The 21701-nt window shown below is 43.5% G+C and overlaps 1 protein-coding gene across 2 annotated transcripts in view; it reads left to right on the top strand.

The window, feature by feature from the left end:
* The window catches only part of SH3GL1 (SH3 domain containing GRB2 like 1, endophilin A2), a 158938-nt gene that overhangs the window by 127654 nt on the left and 9583 nt on the right, over nt 1–21701 (top strand). For both annotated transcript variants that reach the window (XM_075864257.1, XM_075864264.1), the window contains one exon: nt 16–244. In XM_075864257.1, the coding sequence (XP_075720372.1) occupies nt 16–244 (229 nt within the window). The remainder of the gene's footprint in view (nt 1–15; nt 245–21701) is intronic.

Below are 21701 nucleotides of genomic sequence, written 5' to 3'. Positions count from 1 at the left end.
TGTTCCCCTTTACAGGTGGAGCAAGTAAGTCAGCTTTCAGCTTTGGTGGAAGCACAGGTGGATTATCACAGGCAAGCAGTGCATATACTGGAGGAGTTGTCAGAAAATCTCAAGGTTGGCGTTCGTGAAGCTTCCTCCCGGCCCAAAAGAGAAGTAAAAGTTAAGACACAGGAAAGTTATGACTATGGTGACAGTGACCATTCCAATGGAGGCATTTCCTGTAACCCTCTAAACAAGCCACCAGGTAAGATTTGTAAAATCCCCTCCTCCCAAAGCTGCTGTTTTAACCCTTTTTGTTTTTTATCTTCTGGACGCCTTTTTTAAAGTTTCAATGTTTTGTGACGATGGCTCTTTAAAGGGAATGTCACCAGAAAAAGACCTATTTGTTTAAATTAAGTTTTAAAGGCTATGTAAACCTTCAAAAGCGTTTTTTTTGTGTTTTTTTTATATTTTTTTATAAAAACAAAAAGCATGTGTTTATAATTCGTATTTATTAAAAATTATTTTAACTTTTTGAGGTACAGCTGCTCTGTATTCTGTATGCAGAGCAGCTGTATCGTGCACGAAGACCTGAATCTTTCAGGTCTGCGGGACTGACTGGGTCAGTGTCAGCGGGTAGGATCCACCTGTAATTGATCACATCTAAGGCTTTCGTTCACATATCAGTCAGGGCTCTATTGTGACGTTCCGTCTGAGCTTTCCGTCAGAAAGGAGCCCTGACTGAAGCAAACGGAAACCATAGGTTTCCGTTTCCATCACCATTGATTTCAATGGTGACTGATCTGGTGCCAATGGTTTCTGCTTTCTCAGTTGTGCAAGAGTTTTGACGTTTTGATGGAATGAATATCGTAGTCGAGTACTTAACGCAAAGCAATGTAAGGGTACGTTGTACAATACAATGCTGTACAGCTGACACCCTGCTGCATGGCCAGGGCCGGAGCTGGCCTCCGATCCGGCCGATTAACTCCTTATATGCAGCACTCAAAAGCGAGCGCTGCATCTATAGTGTTTCCTAGCCGATCGGAACCCCGCAATGCAAATTTGCATGGTTTCCGATGGCTGTTCTGGCTGACTGGAGGCCTAACAATGGCCTCCTGTCTGCCAAGTATGGAAGCCCCCTTCTGGGGGGCCCAGAGACGTGACCTAATAGGCCTGCTGTCAGTGAATGACTGACCGCTCAAATGCATTGCACTACGTCGGTAGTGCAATGTATTAGAGTCAAGATCAGAGGTTCAGGATGTGTGGCGTTGGAAATTTCCGTCTGATCGATTATACACGTATTATTCATCCACTCCTAAATCTTTCTCTAGAATTGACCTTGCAATGGCCTCGAGAGATTTTTCTTTTTACCTGCAATTAATTCCATTACTATTACTCCTACATCTGATCATTCTGCTCTTCTATTAACATTCTCAGCGGGTCCTCCCATCGCCTCTAAGGTCTGGAGGCTACATCTGGCGTGGCTTGATAATACTGAGGTGGTCTCGGCCTCTCATGTAATATATTGGGAAAACTATACCTCCCACCCAGACCCGCTAGTTATGTAGGATGCATAAAAAGCTACGGTGAGAGGAGCATTTGTAGCAGGAGTGGCTAAATATAGGAAGACCCTTGGGGCCAAAGAGAGGTTCCTGACGTGAGGTCCAAAGGGCTGAACAAGATTATATTGCGAACCCCCGACCTGACGCCAAGAGCCAGTGGGCAAGAGCCCAAAGAGAGTTTCTTCCTATACACACTGAGCAGACTAAGAAACGAGTACTTGCTACTGAGGCATTTGAATTGTATTTGAATTCAGGGATAGGAACGGTAAACTCCTGGCATATCTGTCGCGCTCAGAGCGTCCCTGTGTGTCCATTCCATCTATTTTCTCCCTAGAAAGAGTGATGTGTACTACCCCGAAGGAAATTAATCAGATCTTTTGTGCTTTTTATCCTGTACTATATAGTTCCAAATGTAATGGTCCGGTAAGCACTGTGGAGATGTTTTTTACACTCCCTTCCTTTGTGGTGTCTGTCAGCTGCTCAGGCCATTGAGTTAGATAGCCCAATTATGGCTGAAGAAATAGAGGCTGCTATTCAGTCCAGTCTTTGGGTAAAACACCGGGACTTGATAGATTTGGGGGGGGGGGGGGTGAATGGTATAGGGCCAATAGTGAGGTTTTGGTGCCAAGACTTTGTGACGTTTATTCTAATGCTCTTGAGTTGGGTTACCAGCGTCTATGCGGGGGGCACTTATTGTGGTGGTGATGCCATGGAAGGACCCTACTCTACCGGATTCATACCGTCCTGATTCGCTTATTAATTCTGATGTTAAGATAATAGCCAAAATCCTTGCTAATAGATTAAAGAAGATTATATTGTCTTTAGTTCACCCTGACCAAACAGACTTTATGCCGGGGAAGTGTACGGACATTAACATACATTGTTTCTGAATATTGATGCGGCCAGGGGGTAATGAGTCTCCTGGGTTCGTTCTCTCTGGATACATATAAGGCATTTGACTCGGTTGAGTGGCGCTATTTATGGTTGCTGCTTTCCAGGTTAAATTTTGGTCCAAGTTTTCTGTCACTTGTTCGTCTCCTCTATGAAGAACCTTGTGCTAGGGTAAGAACGAATCTGGATATATCGGACGCCTTTCTCTTGGGACGTGGTACCCGTCAGTGCTGCCCACTTTCCCCGCTGTTATTTGCCCTGGCCATTGAACCCCTGGCAGTGGCTATCCGCCATTCCTCTGATATACAAGGTATAACGAGAGACCACATAATAGAAAAAATATCTTTATATGCTGATGACACTTTGGTGTACTTGGCGGATGATGGTGCTTCCTTGGCTTCTCTCTTTGAGTTGATTGATAAGTTTGGTAGTTTTTCTGGTCTACCGGTAAATTGGGCCAAATCCGTTATGTTTCCACTTACTCCTAGTTATTGCTCCCGCCAGGACCTGCCTGTACCATAGCAGATCGCCTCCCAATTTACATATTTTGGGAATGAGATCTCCCTTAACCGCTTCCCGACCGCCCACTGTATATTCACGTCGGTACTTGCTGGGCTCTGTGCAGCGCCGACGTGAATTCACGGTGGGTGTTAAAAGCACGATCCGGGTGTCTCAGAGTAGCGCTGACACCCGGATCGCGCTGTTATCACCTGCCTCTGGTCCCGGAGATATGATCGGGACCTGATTAGTTCAGGTCCCGGTCATGTGATCGCAGGGAAAGTGTGTTGTAGCAACGAACTGGAAAGTTTGTTGCTACAACAAACTTTCCCGGGGACCGATTGCGGGTGCTGCAGTCGGTTATAAGGCAGAACCGGGGGCCATACAACGGCCCCCGGGTCTGCCATGCAAGGCAGCCTATGAGAACCAGCCGGAGGCCGGTCCTCATAAGCTTCCTGTCAGTGTGACTCTCAGCGTCACACTGACAGTTTATAATACGTTACACTACCTAGGTAGTGTAATGTATTATAGCAGCGATCAGTGCTGCCAGTCTTCAAGTAAAACAAGTAAAAAATAAAGTTATAAAAATGTTTTATAAAAGTGTAAAAACAAGTTATAAAAGTTACAAAAACAAAAAATGCTTTTTTTTCCTATAATAAGTCTTTTATTATAGGAAAAAAATGAAAATGTTAAAGTACACGTATTTGGTATCACCGCGTTCATAACGACCCAAACTATAATATTTTTCCCGCACGATGAACACCGCAAAAAATAATAATTAAAAGACAATGTCAGAATCACTATTTTTTGGTCATCAACCCTCCCAAAATATAGAATAAAAAGTGATCAAAAAGTCGCATGTACCCCAAAATAGTACCAATAAAAACTACAACCCGTCCTGCAAAAAACAAGCCCTTACACCGCTTTTTTGACGGAAAAATAAAAAATTATGGCTCTCAGAATATGGTGACACAAAAAATAAATAATTTTATCGAAAAGTGATTTTATTGCGCAATCGCCACAAAACATAAAAAACCTATATACATATGGTATCGCCGTAATCGTACCAACCTGCAGAATAAAGTAAAATGTCATTTATACCGCACGGTGAGCACTGTAAAAAAAAATAAATACAAAAAACATTGTCCGAATTTATGTTTCTTTGTCACTTTGCTTGCCAAAAAAATCTAATAAGTGATAAAAAAAAATCACATGTACCCTAAAATGGTACCAATGAAAAGTACAGATTGTCCCACAACAAATATGCCCTCACACGGCTCTGGTGGAGAAAAAAATAAAAAAGTTCTGCCTCTCAGAATATGGCGATGCAAAATGTGCAGAGTGTTCCAAAAGCGGATAAGATCGGGCACCATTTATCAGTGCGACACTGGCCACATATCTGCGAATTATTATTTATGTACCCCATTATTATACCCTCTTATTATGCCCTGATGTACTCTGCCCAGTTTACACATACCCCCACACTATAACCTGATATACCAGCAAAACCCCAAACAGAACAGTTACCAAGCAAAATCTGCGCTCCAAAAGCCAAATGGCGTTCCCTCCCTTCTGAGCCCCACAGCGTGCCCAAGCACCAGCTTACGTCCACATATATGATATTTTATATCCGGGAGAACCCGCTCAACATTGTATGAGGTATTTGTCTTCAGTGGCACAAACTGGGCACAATATATTGTGCTTTAAAATGGCACATCAGTGGATAATTAAAATTTTCAATTTGCACCATCCACTGCGCATTAACGCCTTCGCACACCACAACTTAATAGCATGTCGTGGTGCGAGGGGTTATATATGGAGCGGGCTCACGCGCTGCGCCCGCTCCATATTCTGCAGGTGTCAGCTATGTATTACAGCTGACACCCGGGACTAACTGACAGGAACAGCGATCGCGCTGTTACAGGAGCCTGTAAAATGACATTATACTGCAATACATTAGTATTGCAGTGTATTGTACCAGCGACCTAATGATCGCTCGTTCCAGTCCCCTAAAGGGACTTTTGGGAGGTTTCCACTGTTTTGGTACCTCAGGGGCTTTGCATATGCGACGTGACACCCGAAACCATTCCAGCTAAATTTGAGCTCCAAAAGCCAAATATTGTTCCTTCCCTTCTGAGTCCGGCCGTGGGTTCAAATAATTACCACATATGGTGTATTGCTGAAATCAGGACAAATTGCTTTACATATTTTGGGGTGATTTTTCTACTTTATTCATTGTAAAAATTAAACATTTCTATGTTTTTTCAGATAAATTTTCACGGCCTAATTCCACTAAATTCAGCAAAACAACTGTGGGGTCAAAATGCTAACTATACCCCTAGAAAAATTCCTTGAGGGGTGTAGTCTTCAAAATGGGGTCAGTTTTGGGGGGATTCCACTGTTTTGCTTACTCCAAGGCGTTGCAAACGCGACATGGCACTGAAAAACAATCCAGCAAAATCTGCGCTTCAAAATCCAAATGGCGCTCCTTCCCTTCTGAGCTCTGCCGTGGGTCAAAACAGCAGTTTAGTACCACATATGGGGTATTGGCGTAATCGGGAGAAGTAGCTTTACAAGTTTTGGGGTGCTTTTTAATCTTTATTCCTTGCAAATATTATTATTTTTTTATATTTTTTTCAGAAAAAAAGTCTATTTTCACTTTCACAGACATACTCCAATAAATATAGCAAAAGACCTGTGGGGTCAAGATGCTAACTATACCCCTAGATAAATTCCTTGAGGTGTGTAGTTTCCAAAACCATCTCACTTTTGGGGGATTTCCACTGTTTTGGCACCACAAGACCTCTTCAAACCTGACATGGTGCCTAAAATATATTCTAAAAAAAGGAGGCCCCAAAATCTACTAGATGCTCCTTTACTTCTGAGGCCGGTCTTTCAGTAAATTAGCGCACTAGGGCCACATGTGGGATATTTCTAAAAACTGCAGAATCTGGGCAATAAATATTGAGTTGCATTTCTCGGGTAAAACCTTCTGTGTTATAGAATTTTTTTTATTACAAATGAATTTCAGCAAAAAAAATTAAATTTGTACATTTCACCTCTACTTTGCTTTAATTCCTGTGAAGCGCCTAAAGGGTTAAGAAACTTTCTGAATGCTGTTTTGAATACTTTGAGGGGTGCAGTTTTTAATATGGGGTGATTTATGGGGTCTATCTAGTACATAAGGCCCTCAAAGCCACTTCAGAACTGAACTGGTCCCTGTAAAAATAGCCTTTTGAAATTTTCTTGAAAATGTGAGAAATTGCTGCTAAAGTTCTAAGCCGTGTAACGTCCTAGAAAAATAAAATAATGTTCAAAAAACAATGCAAATATAAAGTAGACATATGGAATATGTAAAATAGTAACTATTTTGTGTGGTATTACTATCTGTTTTACAAGCGGATACATTTAAAATGAGAAAAATCATAATTTTTGCAAATTTTCTCTAAATTTTGGTGTTTTTCACAAATAAGCAATGAATTTATTGATCACATTTTTCCACTAACATAAAGTACAATATGTCACGAGAAAACAATCTCAGAATCGCTTGGATAGGCAAAAGCATTCCAGAGTGATTAACACATAAATTGACACACATCAGATTTGAGAAAATGGGGCTGGTCATGAAGGCCAAAATGAGCTCGGTCTTGAAAGGGTTAATTTGACAAGTTATAGGGAACTGAATCTTGATCCTTTGGTGGTAGCCACTGAGAGACAGTTGACCACCTGGAGGAACCTTCCTTTCACTGTATGGCAGGATTAATTTATTTAAGATGATATACTTACGTTTTTATATCTACTTCGAGCCTGCCCTATTGTGTTAAAAAAAACTATTTTTTAAATAGCTTGATAGTATACTGCGATCGATTGGCGGTGTGGAGTTCCTCGGTTCAGCCTGAGTTTGTTGCAGGCCCCTAAACGATGGGGGGGAATGGCGGCGCCAAATCTTCGTTTCTTATTTAGCCTCTCAACTGGTGGTTGCTCGTTGGTGGATTGATATAGATCTGAGTAATGCAGCCACTGCACTGGCAGGTGCGCTTATAACCTCTTATGAAAGACTGACAAATTTGCTATATAGATTTAAATCCCCGGGCTGTGTACCACTCCCACTTCAGACGGTGGCTGTAGCCTGCAGGTCAGCGCACGCTCTGCTAAAGGTTACTACAGTCCCCTCCTACTCACCTAGGACTCCACTATGGAGTAATCCTTGGTTGCCTCATCTTGAATCACTGCCGGGAGCGGTGATGTGGTCAGGGGCAGGGGTCAAATTCCTGGGGCAGGTATGTAATGGAGATTCTGGCTTTGTATCTTTTTCTGAACTTCAGGAGAGATATATCATTTCAGGGACATGTTTTTCTTTCATTATCTCCAGCTACGACATGCCTGATGTGCCGAATTTGGCTCTACGTCACCTCAGGTGGGTTTCTCTGGATTAGAGGAATGGATTGGTGCTCCAGATCTCTCAGGGGTTCTCACTAAATTGTACACCTTCATTACATCCATGGGAACTAGACCATTTGATAAGGCATTTTTGCGATGGAGGGATGATGTCCCTCCCTTGACAGAGGAGGACTGGCGGGAGGTGGAATCCTCTTTTTTTTTTTTATTCAGTGGTGAGTGCAAGGGATTTTCTAATACAGTCTAGGTTCTTGTATAGGATCTATTACACGCCAGTTCGGCTTCAGTGGATGGGAGCATTGACTTCAGATAGTTGTTTTCGCTGCCAGTCAGACGTCGGTACATTTCTACATTGCGTGTGGATGTGTCCCAGAGTTGCCCCCTTTTGGTCCGAGGTGGTGGAATTTCTTCATACCCATTATGAGTTTCCGCGACTTCTTACCCCTCAGCTGTGTCTCTTGGGCATTATGGATGAAGTTATACACACCCGCTATGATAAAATATTCTTTCACTTCGCTTTGTTTTGTTCTGAGCCAGGAATATTGGAAAAGCGCAGATCGTCCGAGTTTGATCCACTGGCTACAACTAGTAAATACATATATACCTAGGTATAAGAAGCTCTACCTTAGTAGGAAATGTCTGAATAAGTTTGGGAAAATTTGGTTGAGGTGGTTGGAGACTCTAGAGACTGCGGTTTAATTGTCACTTGAAAGTGGCATTAGAAGGGGGGGGGGGTTGAGCACAAGGATGAATGTGTATGTATGGTAGTTGGTTTCAGTTAGGCTCTTGGGGAAGATCATGTCATTTATTTTGTATATGTTATATAATGCATCTCCTATGGATTGAAATAGCTTTCTGATACTCATGCCTTTCTGAATGTATCTTGTTTTGTATTGATTTGTATATTTGTACATGTTTAGTACAACAAAAGTTTTTGAAAATAAAGCCTTTTAAAAAAACAAAAGAGCAAGCAGGCCCTCAAGTCCCCTAGTGGGACAAAAAAAAAAACGTTTAAAAAATTTGAATACGTTTCAAGTTAATGAAAACAAACATCACCTTTTTTCCTAAAAGTCTTTTTTTATTATAGGAAAATAATGAAAGCGTTAACATAAAGTACACATAATTGGTATTGCCGCATCCGTAACGACCCAAACTATAAAACTGTAATGTTGTTTTTCCCCACACGGTGAACGCCATAAAAAATAAAAATCAAGGCCAGAATCGCGAATGTTTTTTTATCACCACCCCTCCCAAAATATGGAATAAAAAGTGATCAAAAAGTCGCATGTGCCCCAAAACAGTACCAATAAAAACTACAACCGGTCCTGCAAAAAACAAGCCCTTACACAGCTCTTTTGAATGAAAAATAAAGTTATGGCTCTCAGAATAGGGTGACACAAAAAAAAAAAGTGATTTTATTTTTTTATCTTTCTATTGTGCAAAACTTAAAAATGATATACATATGGTATTGCCATAATCAAATCGACCCCCAGAATAATGTAAAATTTGTATTTATAGCCCACAGTTGACGCTGTAAAACAATTTTTAATAAGTCAAAATTGCTGGTTTTTGGTCACCCTGCTTTCCAAAAATGGAATAAAAAGTGTTGAAAAAATTGCCTGTACCCAGAAATGGTACCAATAAGCCCTCACACCGCTTCGGTGGAGAAAAAAAGAAAAAAGTTTTGGCTCTCAGAATATGGCGAAATATAATTTATTTACCGCATTATTATACTCTCATTATGCCCTGATGTACTCCTCACAGCTTACATATGCCCTACGTTATAACCTGAAATACCAGCAAAACCCGAAACAGAACAACTACCAAGCAAAATCTGCGCTCCAAATGCCGCTCCCCCCCTTCTGAGCCCTACATCGTGCCTAAACAGCAGTTTACTTCCACATATATGGCATCGCCATACCCGGGAGAACCCGTTTAACATTTAATTAGGTATTTGTCTTCGGTGGCACAATCTGGGCACAACATATTGTGCACTAAATTAACCCATCAGTGGAAAATTGCAATTTTCACTTTGCACCATCCGCTGCGCATTAATTTCTAATGAAAAACACCTGTGGGGTCAAAATGCTCACTACACCCCTTTAAAATGCCTTAAGAGGGTTAGTATCCAAAATAGGGGTCACTACTTGGGGTTTGTTTTACTATTTGACCTCAGAGCCCTGCAATTGTGGGCCAATGCTTTGAAAATCACCAAAATAGACCTCAAATGCGCATGTTGCTCTTAATTTCTGAGCCCTGTCATATGTCCAGGCAAATGATAAATGCCCTGTGGGTGTAGTTTCTAAAATGGGGTCACTTCTTGGTGGCTTCCACTCTACTCTGGTACCTCAGGATTTTTCAAATGCAACATGGCGACGGAAAAACAAACCAGCAAAATCTGCATGCCAAATAGCGTTCCTGCCTTTGAGCCCTGCCGTGTGTCCAAACAGCACTTTATGACAACATGTGGGGTATTTCCGTACTCTGGAGAGATTGGCTTACAAATGTTGTGGTGCTTTTTCTCCTTTAACCCTTGAAGAAAGAAAAAATATAATTTTTTTTAGTGGGGTCTAAATGCTCACTATACCCCTCGATAAATTCCTTGAGGGCTTTAGTTTCCCAAATGAGGTTACTTTTGGGGGGTTTCCACGGTTTTGGTCCCTCGGGCATTGCAAATGCGACATGGCACCCAAAAACCTTTCCAGCAAACTTGAGCTCTGAAAGCTAAATGGTGCTTCTTCCCTTCTGGGTCCTGCCGTGTGGGGTATTGCTGTAATCGGGAGAAATTGCTTTTTAAATGTTGTGGTTCTTTTTCTCCTTGTAAAAATGTTACATTTCCACTTTTTGTCAGAAAAAATTAAATTATCAGTTTCACCGCATAATTCCACTAAATTGAGCAAAAAAAAAAAATGTGGCGTCAAAATGCTCACTATACCCTTGATAAATTCCTTCAGGGGTGTAGTTACCAAATGGGGTAACTTTTTGGTGGTTTCCACTGATTTGGTCCCGCAGGGGCTTTGCAAATGCGACATGGCACCCGAAAACCATTAGAGCAGAACTTGAGCTCCAAAAGCCAAATGGTGCTTTTTCCCTTCTGAGCCCTGCCGTGTGTCCAACCAGCAGTTTACCACATATGAGGTATTGCCGTAATCGGGAGAAATTGCTTTTCAAATGTGGGGTGCTTTTTATTCTTTATTCCTTGTAAATATTGAAGACTTCTACATTTTATTGGAATTTTTTTTTTCATTTTTACATCCTAACTCATTTTTTTAAAATAAAATATATATTTTTTTGTCCATACATTACATAAAAACAAAAAACCTACACGTATTAGGGATCTACACGACAGTAATAACATGAAGAATTTATTTAAAAGCTTATTTAGCGTGAAACATGAACAGGATTAAAAAAAAACAATGCAGAGAATCGCTTTTATACAATAGTTTGAGAAAAATTAGCATTTTTCTAAATCTGAATGTATCTGCTTGTAAGACAGATAGTAATATCACAAAATAGTTGGTAATTAACCCCTTCCCTCTTTAGCCACTTTTGACCTTCCTGACAGAGCCTCCGTTTTCAAATCTAACATGTTTCACTTTATGTGGTAATAACTTCGGAATGCTTTTACCTATCCAAGTGATTTTGAGATTGTTTTCTCGTGACACATTGGACTTTATGTTGCTGGCAAAATTTGCTCGATACGTTCAATATTTAAATGTGTAAAAAACACCAACATTTTGCGAAAAATTGCAGAAATTAGCATTTTTCTAAATTTAAATGTATCTGCTTGTAAGACAGGCAGTTATACCACACAAAATTGTCGCTAATTAACATCCCCCATATGTCTACTTTAGATTGGCATAGTTTTTTGAACATCCTTTTATTTTTATAGGACGTTACAAGGCTTAGAACGTTAGCAACTCACATTTTCAAGAAAATTTCAAAAGGCTATTTTTACAGGGGCCAGTTCAGTTGTGAAGTGGCTTTGAGGGCCTTATATTTTAGAAACCTCCAAAAAGTCACCCCATTTTAAAAACTTCACCCCTCAAAGTAATCAAAACAGAGTAGAGGTGAAATTTACAAATTGAATTTTTTGTTGTTGCAGAAATTCATTTTTAATCCATTTTTTTTTATAACACAAAGTTTTACCAGAGAAACGCAACCCAATATTTATTGCCCAGGTTCTGCAGTTTTAGGAAATATCCCACATGTAGCCCTAGGGTGCTAATGGAGTGAAGTACCAGCCTCAGACGCAAAGGAGCATCTAGAGGATTTTGGGCCTCCTTTTTATTAGAATATAGTTTAGGCGGGGGCGTGGCCTAGCGGTGAATGTGAGAGGACGTGTGTGACCGGAGCTCCTACTGTATTCATCCTATAAGGTCCATATATCCCGTAAAATTCGGGGAAAACAGTTTCCCCAGGGTCCTACCAGAGTCCAGAGGTGGAGGAACACGAGTGCCCGTCCATAATGACGCGCTCAAAGAAGCAGAAGTCGCCGCCAGCGAGTCCCGGGTCCCGCGCTCAAGATAGCGCTGAGGAGAAGGAGGGCCGCAATAGAGGCCTCCGGCAGGAAGTAGTGGAGAAGCTGGAGAGGTTCGCCCGCACGCCGAGAGCAGGGGGGGCGGCTGCACAGCAGCGAAAGTCGGTTGGAGATCAGGCAGCTGGAGGCTCATCTTATGGATCCAGGTACTCTCCTTTGGCGGGGGACATGAGAAGTGAGGAGGAGGAGGAGGAAGGAGATGAGTGGCGCCATGCAGGATCAGCCAGGTTATGGAGGGAAAAGTGGAGCAAGGAAGGAGGAACCCTCCTTAAAGGACATTTTGGCAGCGGTGAAGCAAAATTCTATGGTCCTTAATACCTTAGCAAGCCAGATGGGTGGATTGAAGGAGGACATTTTGCTGCTCAGGAACGATCTGCAAAAAGTAGCGGAACGCACCACTGCCGTGGAGGGGAGAGTCTCAGACATGGAGGATGCGATTCCTCACATAAAGCAGGATGTACAAGCACATTCGCAGGCAGTGGCGACATTGCTGGCTAAGACAGACAACATGGAAAATCGGCTGAGACGGAATAACGTTCGCCTAGTGGGGGTTCCAGAAAGAGTGGAGGGAGCGAATCCGGATGATTTCTTTGAAAAGTGGCTGATAGACACATTTGGCAGAGAGGAATTGACCCCTTTATTTGCGGTGGAGAGAGCGCACAGGGTGCCGACCAGACCCGGCCCTCCGGGAAGGCCGCCGAGACCGGTGCTGATAAAGATTTTACATTACAAGGAGAGAGACAAGATCCTGAGGAAAGCTAGAGAACGTCAAGACATCTCCTTTAATGGGGTGAAAGTGTCCTTTTTCCCGGATTTCTCTATGGAAGTACAACGGAAAAGATCACAGTTTATGGATATAAAGAGACGCCTAAGGGCGTTACAAGTGCAATATTCAATGATGTATCCTGCCCGCCTGAGAGTGGTGGCGTTGGGCACAACTTCCTTTTTCGAGACACCGAGAGAAGCGGTTAGATGGTTGGATAGCCATGAAAGTCAGCTGAGACCGGCGGAGGCAGAAGGACGGCGCTGATCCGGAACAGACCGGCTGATAAAAGGAGGCTGGGGATGCGGGACTGAACCAGGTGTCGTAAAAAAATTGCAAGATATGGCATTGAGGGTTCCTGGTCATGTTTGGACTTGGAGTTGGAGGGCATGGTTGCGGTGAACGCGGAAGACCGGAAGAGGAGGAATGTGTTTATGGACATTGAGGGGTACCGATATGTTGAAGGGATGGTTGGTTATTCGCAAGGAAAAGGCAGCGGGAGGGATGGTCAGTTACGCGGGAAACGTGAATAACGAGTTATGGTATTGTTGAATGTACGGTGGGCGGAGTTGGCCTGCCGACGCTTGTTATGGGTAATGGCAGATACGTTTTGTCGCCCCAATCCTTGGAAAGGGGTAGGTTTACGGGGGAGGTTACAGGGGGGGGGGGAGGGGAGGGAGGGAAAGAGGACCCAGCCGGTCGGATATGTAAAACTACGAGAACAGGATAGGATGTGTTGGGATATGTTGAGGTATGATGGGATCACTTAATTGTTTGTCCTGGAATGTACGGGGCCTGCGGGAAGCCAGAAAACGACAGGCGGTATTTGATTTTATTAGGAAGCAGGAGTCGAGGGTGATAGGACTACAGGAGACACATATGACTAGGGATTCAGTCTCCATGATGCATAGTGCCTGGGTAGGCCATAGCTTTCATTCTTACCATACTACATATTCAAGGGGGGTGAGTCTTCTCATACATAGGGCGGTGCCATTTATATGTCATGACTCCTTCCAGGATGGAGAGGGGCGGTATGTGGGGGTACACTGTACGATGTATCATTGGAATTGTGTGTTGGTGGTGTTGTATGTCCCCCCTCCATTTTCTAGCGGATGTATCAAGAAAGTGGTGGAGGAACTGGCTAGATACCCGGAGGTGCCGTTGCTAGTGATGGGGGATTTTAACGCGGTATTGAATACTAATATGGATAAATTCGGCATGACAGGGGGAGGTTTAACAGCATTTGGCCATCTTGTTGCTGAAATGGGTTGGCGGGACATATGGAGGGATAAACATCCAAATAGCTTTCAGTATTCTTGTGCGTCTTCCACGTATCAGTCTTTATCCAGGATAGACCTAATCTTGTGCTCACCGGCAGCGGTGCCCTTTGTAGCCCAGATAGAATATTTGCAAAGAGCGTTATCGGATCATTCTCCTTTGATAATGAAGGTAGAGACGGAGGGGAGGACAGGGCGGGGGCAAGGGTGCTGGAAACTCAATGCCTTTTGGCTGAAGTTGATAGATCATAAACAAATTTTAGACCTCATAAAGGAATACTTTCAGTTCAACTCAGGAACGGTACCGCAAGAGATACTGTGGGACGCGATGAAGGCGTGGCTGAGAGGGGTGTTCATCCAGCACATTTCGGCAGTAAAAACACGGTCTAGACAATTAGGGGAAGCGCTGTTGGAAAGGGTAACAGAGACAGAAAGGCTACATATAGCAGATAACACACCAGACACACTGAAGCATTGGGTGGAGGCGCAGCGGTTGTTAAAACAGCATCAGTTGGAGAGGGCAGATAACAAAAGGATGTTTTTAAAACGCCAATATTATGAGGAGGGGGAAACCACTAGACGGCTGTTGGCAAGGATGGCGCAGGCTCAGAGGGAGAATAATTACATACACACTATTAAGGGGGGAGGGGGGGGAAGTCGGAGACGGATACAGGACAGATTTTGAAAGTTTTTCAGCAGTTTTACTCAGATTTGTATGCCTCTAGGGCGGAGCACACACCTCAACAGCTGGAAGAGTATATAGGGGAGATAGACCTTCCCAGGTTGGGAGGGGAGGAGAGAGGGACATTGGAGGACCCCATATCTCTGGAGGAACTCCAGGCAGCCATAGGGATACTAGCCAGTGAAAAGGCGCCGGGGCCGGATGGTCTTCCGGTGGAAGTTTTTAAGGAATATGGGGAGGAGCTCGTACCGCAGTTATTGGCCACTCTTTTGGATAGTTTTGATAGGGGGCGGCTCCCGGAAACAATGTACGAAGCAACTATTGTAGTTCTGCCTAAAGAGGGGAAAGATCCTCAGCTCCCGGGCTCCTATAGACCAGTTTCTCTACTGACGGCGGATATTAAAATCATAGCAAAAGTATTGGCGCTTCGACTAGCTAAGGTAGTGGCTGGGGTGGTACATGGAGATCAGGCCGGCTTTATGCCATCCAAATCGACGGCGGTGAATCTGAGACGGCTGTTCTTGAATTTACAAGTTCGACCGGACAATCATGGGGGGAGAGCCATTCTGTCATTAGACGCGGCTAAAGCATTCGATTGCGTGGAATGGAAATATTTGTGGTCAGTTCTGGAGAAAATGGGATTTGGCCCTAATTACATAAAATGGGTAAAGTTGTTATACGTAGCCCCGACAGCAAAGATAAGGGTGAATGGGGTGCTATCGGATCGGTTTGCGCTGGAGCGGGGAACGCGTCAGGGATGTCCATTATCCCCATTGTTGTTGGCGGTGGAACCCTTGGCGTGCGCAGTGAGACAACATGAACATATTCAGGAATTGAGATATGGGGGGGTGGAGGAACGAATTGCATTATACGCAGACGATATGCTGATATTCATGGCGGATACCGAGCGCACACTACCGTTAGTGATGGCCCTAATTAAGCGGTTCGGGAAATATTCGGGATTGCTCATTAATTGGTCAAAATCGGCTCTAATGCTCATGGACCCGGGGGGTATCCAGACTGGGGAGGAGGAGGTGGAGATACCGGTGGTCACGGAGTTTAAGTATTTGGGGGTTAGGGTGACGGCGAAGGTACAGGATTATATGTCCCTTAATGTAATGCCACTGTTAACAACGATAAAAGCCAAAGTAGAGGCGTGGAATAAGTTACCGCTATCGGCGCTGGGTAGGACGAATCTGATTAAAATGATCCTTATGCCCCAGGTGCTGTATGTCCTACATAACTCCCCGGTATGGATCCCCAAATATTGGTTCAGGAGGTTGCACAACCTTTTTAGGGACCTAGTATGGAAGAAGGGGGTACCTAGGATTAAACTGGAGAAATTACAACTGCCTAAAGAGGAGGGGGGCCTGGCTGTGCCCAATGCTTGGGTGTATTATTTAGCTGCCCAATGTCAGCATTTCTGGGGGTGGGAGCAGGAAGAGACATGGGGGTCCAGTGCGCGCATCCTATCATATCTGGGGGGGGGGAGAACCCGTTTGTAGGACTGGAAGCGCACAGCTATAAACGGATGGCGAGTACCAGACCCACTCTGCTTCTCATACACAAGGTGTGGTGGCAGTGCAAGCAATTGCTGGGGATAGGAGAGTGCACTAAATATACACCGCTCTGGAGGAATGCTTATCTGGGGGAATTGGGTAAATTGGAAGGGATGCATGGGTGGGAGCAGCAAGGCATAATACGATTGAGTCAGTTGTACGAGGGAGGCATACTCAAATCCTTTCAGCAAATAAGGGAGGGGTTTCAGCTGGACTCCCGCATGTTCTATCAGTACCTGCAGATTCGGCACGCTGTGCAGACACAAGCGGCCAGTGTAGACATGACAATACATGCCGCGGGAGTGTTGGAACATATTGCAAAAGCAGTAACGTCAAAAGGATTAATTTCATTGGTTTATCGCAGGTTATTGGTGGAACATCTGGGGGATCCTATGGCACCAGTGAAAGCTATATGGGAGAGGGATGTGGGTCCTATTACGACAGACCACTGGGAGGCGGTATTGGCAGCAACATGTACTTTGTCCATTAATGTAGCACAACGAAGATCGCAGTTGTTTCTGATACATAGGGTGTATAGGACCCCGTGGGTGCTGAAACAAATGGGATTAAGAGCAGATGCCAAGTGCCCTAGGTGCCCGGAGGAAAAAGCAGACATCCTCCATATGTTCTGGACATGCGGGAGGTTGGGGATTCTGTGGACGGAAATATCGGAGCTAGTGGGGAGAGTGTTTGAGGTACAGATTCCATGGGATCCTGTGGTAATGCTGCTAGGGTATGTTGGAGATTTGGAGGGGGATAGGATGTCAGGGTTGGCAATCGCTAAAATACTATATCAAGTTAGGAAAGGAATAGCAAAGCACTGGCTGGATGCGGAGCCACCCTCAAAACAAGAAATCATAGGGGCACTTAACTCACAGGTTCTAATGGAATATAGGATATACTCCAAGAGGGGGTCCAAGGTCAAGTTTGAGAAACAATGGGCTAGGTGGATTGATCAATCTGGGTATGCTTCTGTAGAGCTGATGACACTACGGTCACACGGTCAGGTATAGGGCTACTGACGGTGGGGTACATACGGAGAGCAGGCGTAAGATGGGGAATGGAAAAGGGGAAGAGAAGGAGATAGGACTGGAAAAGTGGTATCGAGAAGACCGGCTGGGGGGTTACAAGGGGGAGTTGGGGGAAGGGAATGTTTGGTTGGATATAAATAATTGGGTCTGTGGAAATTTGCTTATACACTGTATGTGAAAGTACAATGACCTGTAAAAATGTGAAGATTGTTGAATAAAATTGAACTGATTAAAAAAAAAAAGAATATAGTTTAGGCACCATGTCGGGTTTGAAGGGCTCTTGTGGTGCCAAAACAGTGGAAATCCCCCAAAAGTGACCCCATTTGGGAAACTACACCCCGTAAGGAAATTATCTAGGGGTATAGTGAGCATTTTGACCCTACAGGTTTATTGCAGAAATTATTGTAAGTAGGCCGTGAAAATGGAAATTCTTTCAAAGAAAATGTAGGTTTAGCTATTTTTTTCTAATTTCCACAAGGACTAAAGGAGAAAAAGCTAAATTTGTAAAGCAATTTCTCCTAAGTAAAACCGTACCCCATATGTGGTAATAAAGGGCTGTTTGGACACACAGGAGGGTTTCGAAGGAAAAGAGCGCCATTTGGCTTTTGGAGCTCAAATTTAGCAGGAATGGTTTGCGGAGGCCATGTCACATTTACAGAGCCCCTGAGGCGACAAAACAATGAAAACGCCCAAAAAGTGACTCCATTTAGAAAACTACACCCCTTGAGGAATTCATCTGGGGGTGTAGTGAGCATTTTGACCCCACAGGTGTTTCATAGAATTTATTAGAATTGGTCAGTGAAAATAAAAACAATCCTTTTTCTTAAATAAGATGTAGCTTTAGCTTAATTTTTCATTTTCTCAACAAATAAAGGAAAAAAAGAACCCCAACATTTGGAAAGCAACTTCTCTGAAGTACAAAAATACCCCACATGTGGTCATAAACTGCTGTTTGGGCACATGGGAAGGAGTGCCATTTGGCTTTTGGAGCACAGATTTTGCTGGATTGGTTTCTTGCCAACATGTCGCTTTTGCAAAGCCCCTAAGGTACCAGTACAGTGGAAACTACCCAAAAGGGACTCCATTTGTGATACTACTTCCCTTGAGGAATTAATCCAGGGGTGTAGTGAGCATTTTGACCCCACAGCTGTTTCATAGATTTTATTTGAATTGGGCAGTGAAAATAAATATTACGTTTTTTTTTTCCTGTAAGACGTAGCTTTAGCGTAAAATTTTTCATTTTCTCAAAACATAAAGCAGAAAAAGAACCCCAACATTTGTTAAGCAATTTCTCCCGAGTATGGCAATACCCCATATGTGGTTATAAACTCATTTTTGGGCACACGGCAGGGCTCAGTAGGGAAGGAGAGCCATTTGGCTTTCAGAGTACAGATTTTGCTGGATTGGTTTCTGGTCGCTATGTAGCATTTGCAAAACCCCTGTGGGACCAAATAGTGGAACCCCCCCAAAAGTGACCCCCATTTTGGAATCTACACCCCTGAAGGTATTCACCTAGGGGTGTAGTGAGCATGTTAACCCTGCAGGTGTTTTGAATAAATTAGTGTGCCCTCGATATTGCAGGGTGAAAATCTGATTTTTCAATAGATATGCCAATATGTGGTGCCCAGCTTGTGCTACCATAACAAGACAGCTCTCTAATTATTATACTGTGTTTTCCGGTTTCAGAATCCCCTTACATGGGGCCCTAATCTTTTGCCTCGACATTTGACAGGGCTCAGGAGTGAGCGAATACCATGCGAAATTGAGGCCTAATTTGGCGATTTACACAGAATTGGTTCACAATTGCAGAGGATCAGATGTGAAATACTAAAAGAAACCCCCCAGAAGTGACCCCATTTTAGAAACTACACCCCTCAAGGCATTTATTAAGGGGTGCAGTGCGCATTTTCACCCCACAGGTCTTTTCCATAAATAAATGCGCTGCATATGGTGCAAAGTAAAAATTTTAATTTTTCCCCAGATATGCCAATTCAGTGGCAAGTATGTCGTGCCCAGCTTATGCCACTGGAGACACACCCCCCAAAAATACTTAAAAGGGTTCTCCCGGGTATGGCGGTGCCATAGATGTGGAAGTAAACTGCTGTTTGGGCACACTGTAGGGCTCAGATGGGTGGGAGCGCCATTTGACTTTTGAAGCGTAGATTTTGCTTGGTAGTTTTGTTTGAGTATAGCTGATGTTTCCGTTTATAATGTGGGGGCATATGTAAGCTGGGCAGAGTAGATCAGGGGCATAGTCAGGTGGTATAATAATGGGGTAAACAATAAAATAATCCATAGATGTGTGTTACGCTGTGAAGCAATCCTTTCTGCACAGGCTGGTGTCGCACTGACAAATGGTATCTTTACTTATCCCCCTTTTGGTCCACACTCTGCACCTTTGCAGTTTTGGAGAATTTTGCTAGGAAGTGTTGTCCTGGTATAATATAGGCGCCCTCGCTGCTAGCAGATATGTTTGGGCCCTCCCCGGTTCCCTAATTTTAGGGCCCCGATAAATCGCCTCTTGAAACAGACTAAATGTTCCCCTCTGATCTTAAAAACTGCATATTTTTTATTTCCTGACTTATTGGAGCCCTAACTAATTTTATTTTTCACAGACGTAGTGGTATAAGGGTTGTTTTTTTTGCGGGACGAGCTGTAGTTATTATTGGTACCATTTTGGCCTACATGCGACTTTTTATCACTTTTTATCCTATTTTTTGAGAGGCAAGGTGACCAAGAAGCAGCAATTCTGGCATAGTTTATTCTGCGGGTCAGTACGATTCCAGCAATACCTAATTTATAGCACTTTTTTATGTTTTACAACTTTTTGCACAATAAAATTACTTTTGTAAAAAGAATGTATTTTTTCTGTCGCCATGTTGAGAACATATCTTTTTAATTTTTTCGTAGACGGAGCTGTATGAGGGCTTGTTTTTTGCGAGACGAGCTATAGTTTTTATAGGCACCATTTTTGGATGCATGCGACTTTTTGATCACTTTTTATTTTAATTTTTGTAGGGCAAAGTGACCAAAAACCAGAAATTCTGGCATTATTTTTTACGGTTTTTATTTTTTACGCCGCTCACCTCGTGGAATAAGTAACATAATATTTTTATAGTTTAGGCCGTTACGGTCGCGGCGATACCAAATATGTATGGTTTATTTATTTTTTTCACTAATAAAGGACTTGATAAGGGAAAAAGGGTGATGTGTTTTATTACTTAAAACTTTTAGTATTTTTTTACAACTTTTTTTTTTTTCCACTTTACTTTAGTCCCACTAGGGGACTTGAAGGTCCAACTGTCAGATGTTTTTTTCCTAATACATTGCACTACCTACGTAGTGCAATATATTAGATCTGTGAGTCATTCACTGACAGCAAGCCGATTAGGCTTTGCCTCCGAGTGGGGCCTAATCGGCTTCCGTAAGGGCAAACAGGAGGCCATTGTTAGGTTTCCTGGTGTCATAATAGCAGTCGGCAGTTGTGCGATTGCAGGGCACAGCTGGCGATCTGCTAGCAACCACAAAGATGCAGCGATCGCATCCGATCGCTGCATCTGAGGGGTTAATGGCAGGGATTGGTGCTAGCTCCGGATCCTGCCGTTACAGCTTGATGTCAGCTGTAACATACAGCTGATATCCACCGCTGAGGACGCCGGCTCATCTCCTGAGCCTGCGCCATCTTGCCGGCGGCTACGGAAGCCTTTCAGGCCCCGCCTCCGGGCGCGGGCTAGAAGTTTTCCGTGCTAGGCACACCGGAAGGCCAGTATTAGGCCTCCGGTTGCCATTGCAGCCACCGACACCCCGGCGATTTCATTGCTGGGGTGTCAATGAGCTGCAAACTACTTAAACGCAGCGAGCGCTTTTGACGGCTGCATTTAAGGGGTTAATGGCGGGGATCAATGCTAAAGAGGCTCTGTCACCACATTATAAGTGGCCTATATTGTACATGGTGTGATCGGCGCTGTAATGTAGATTATAGCAGTGTTTTTTATTTAGAAAAACTATCATTTTTGACGGAGTTATGACCTATTTTAGTTTTATGCTAATGAGTTTTCTTAATGAACAACTGGGCTTGTTTTACTTTTTGACCAAGTGGGCGTTGTGGAGAGAAGTGTATGACGCTGACCAATCTGCGTCATACACTTCTTCTCCCCAATCATTTACACTGCACATAGCGATATAGCTATATCGCTATGTGCAGCCACATAAACACACTATAATATTACTGCAGTGTCCTGACAATGAATATACATTACCTCCAGCCTGGACGTGATGTGTATTCAGAATCCTGACCACTTCCCTGCGCTTCTCTGTGATTTACAGCACAGCACAGCGAGACCTCGCCGTAAATGACAGTTTACAGCGTAATCTCGAGAGACTACGCCTGCTATGCTGTAAATCACAGAGAAGCGGTCAGGATTCTGAATACACATCACGTCCTGGCTGGAGGTAATGTATATTCATTGTCGGGACACTGCAGTAATGTTAGTGTTTGTGTATGTGGCTGCACATAGCGAT

This window comes from Rhinoderma darwinii, chromosome 1 (genome assembly GCF_050947455.1).
Source record: "Rhinoderma darwinii isolate aRhiDar2 chromosome 1, aRhiDar2.hap1, whole genome shotgun sequence".
Taxonomy (NCBI): Eukaryota; Metazoa; Chordata; class Amphibia; order Anura; family Rhinodermatidae; genus Rhinoderma; species Rhinoderma darwinii.
This window is presented reverse-complemented; position numbering and strand designations above follow the sequence as displayed.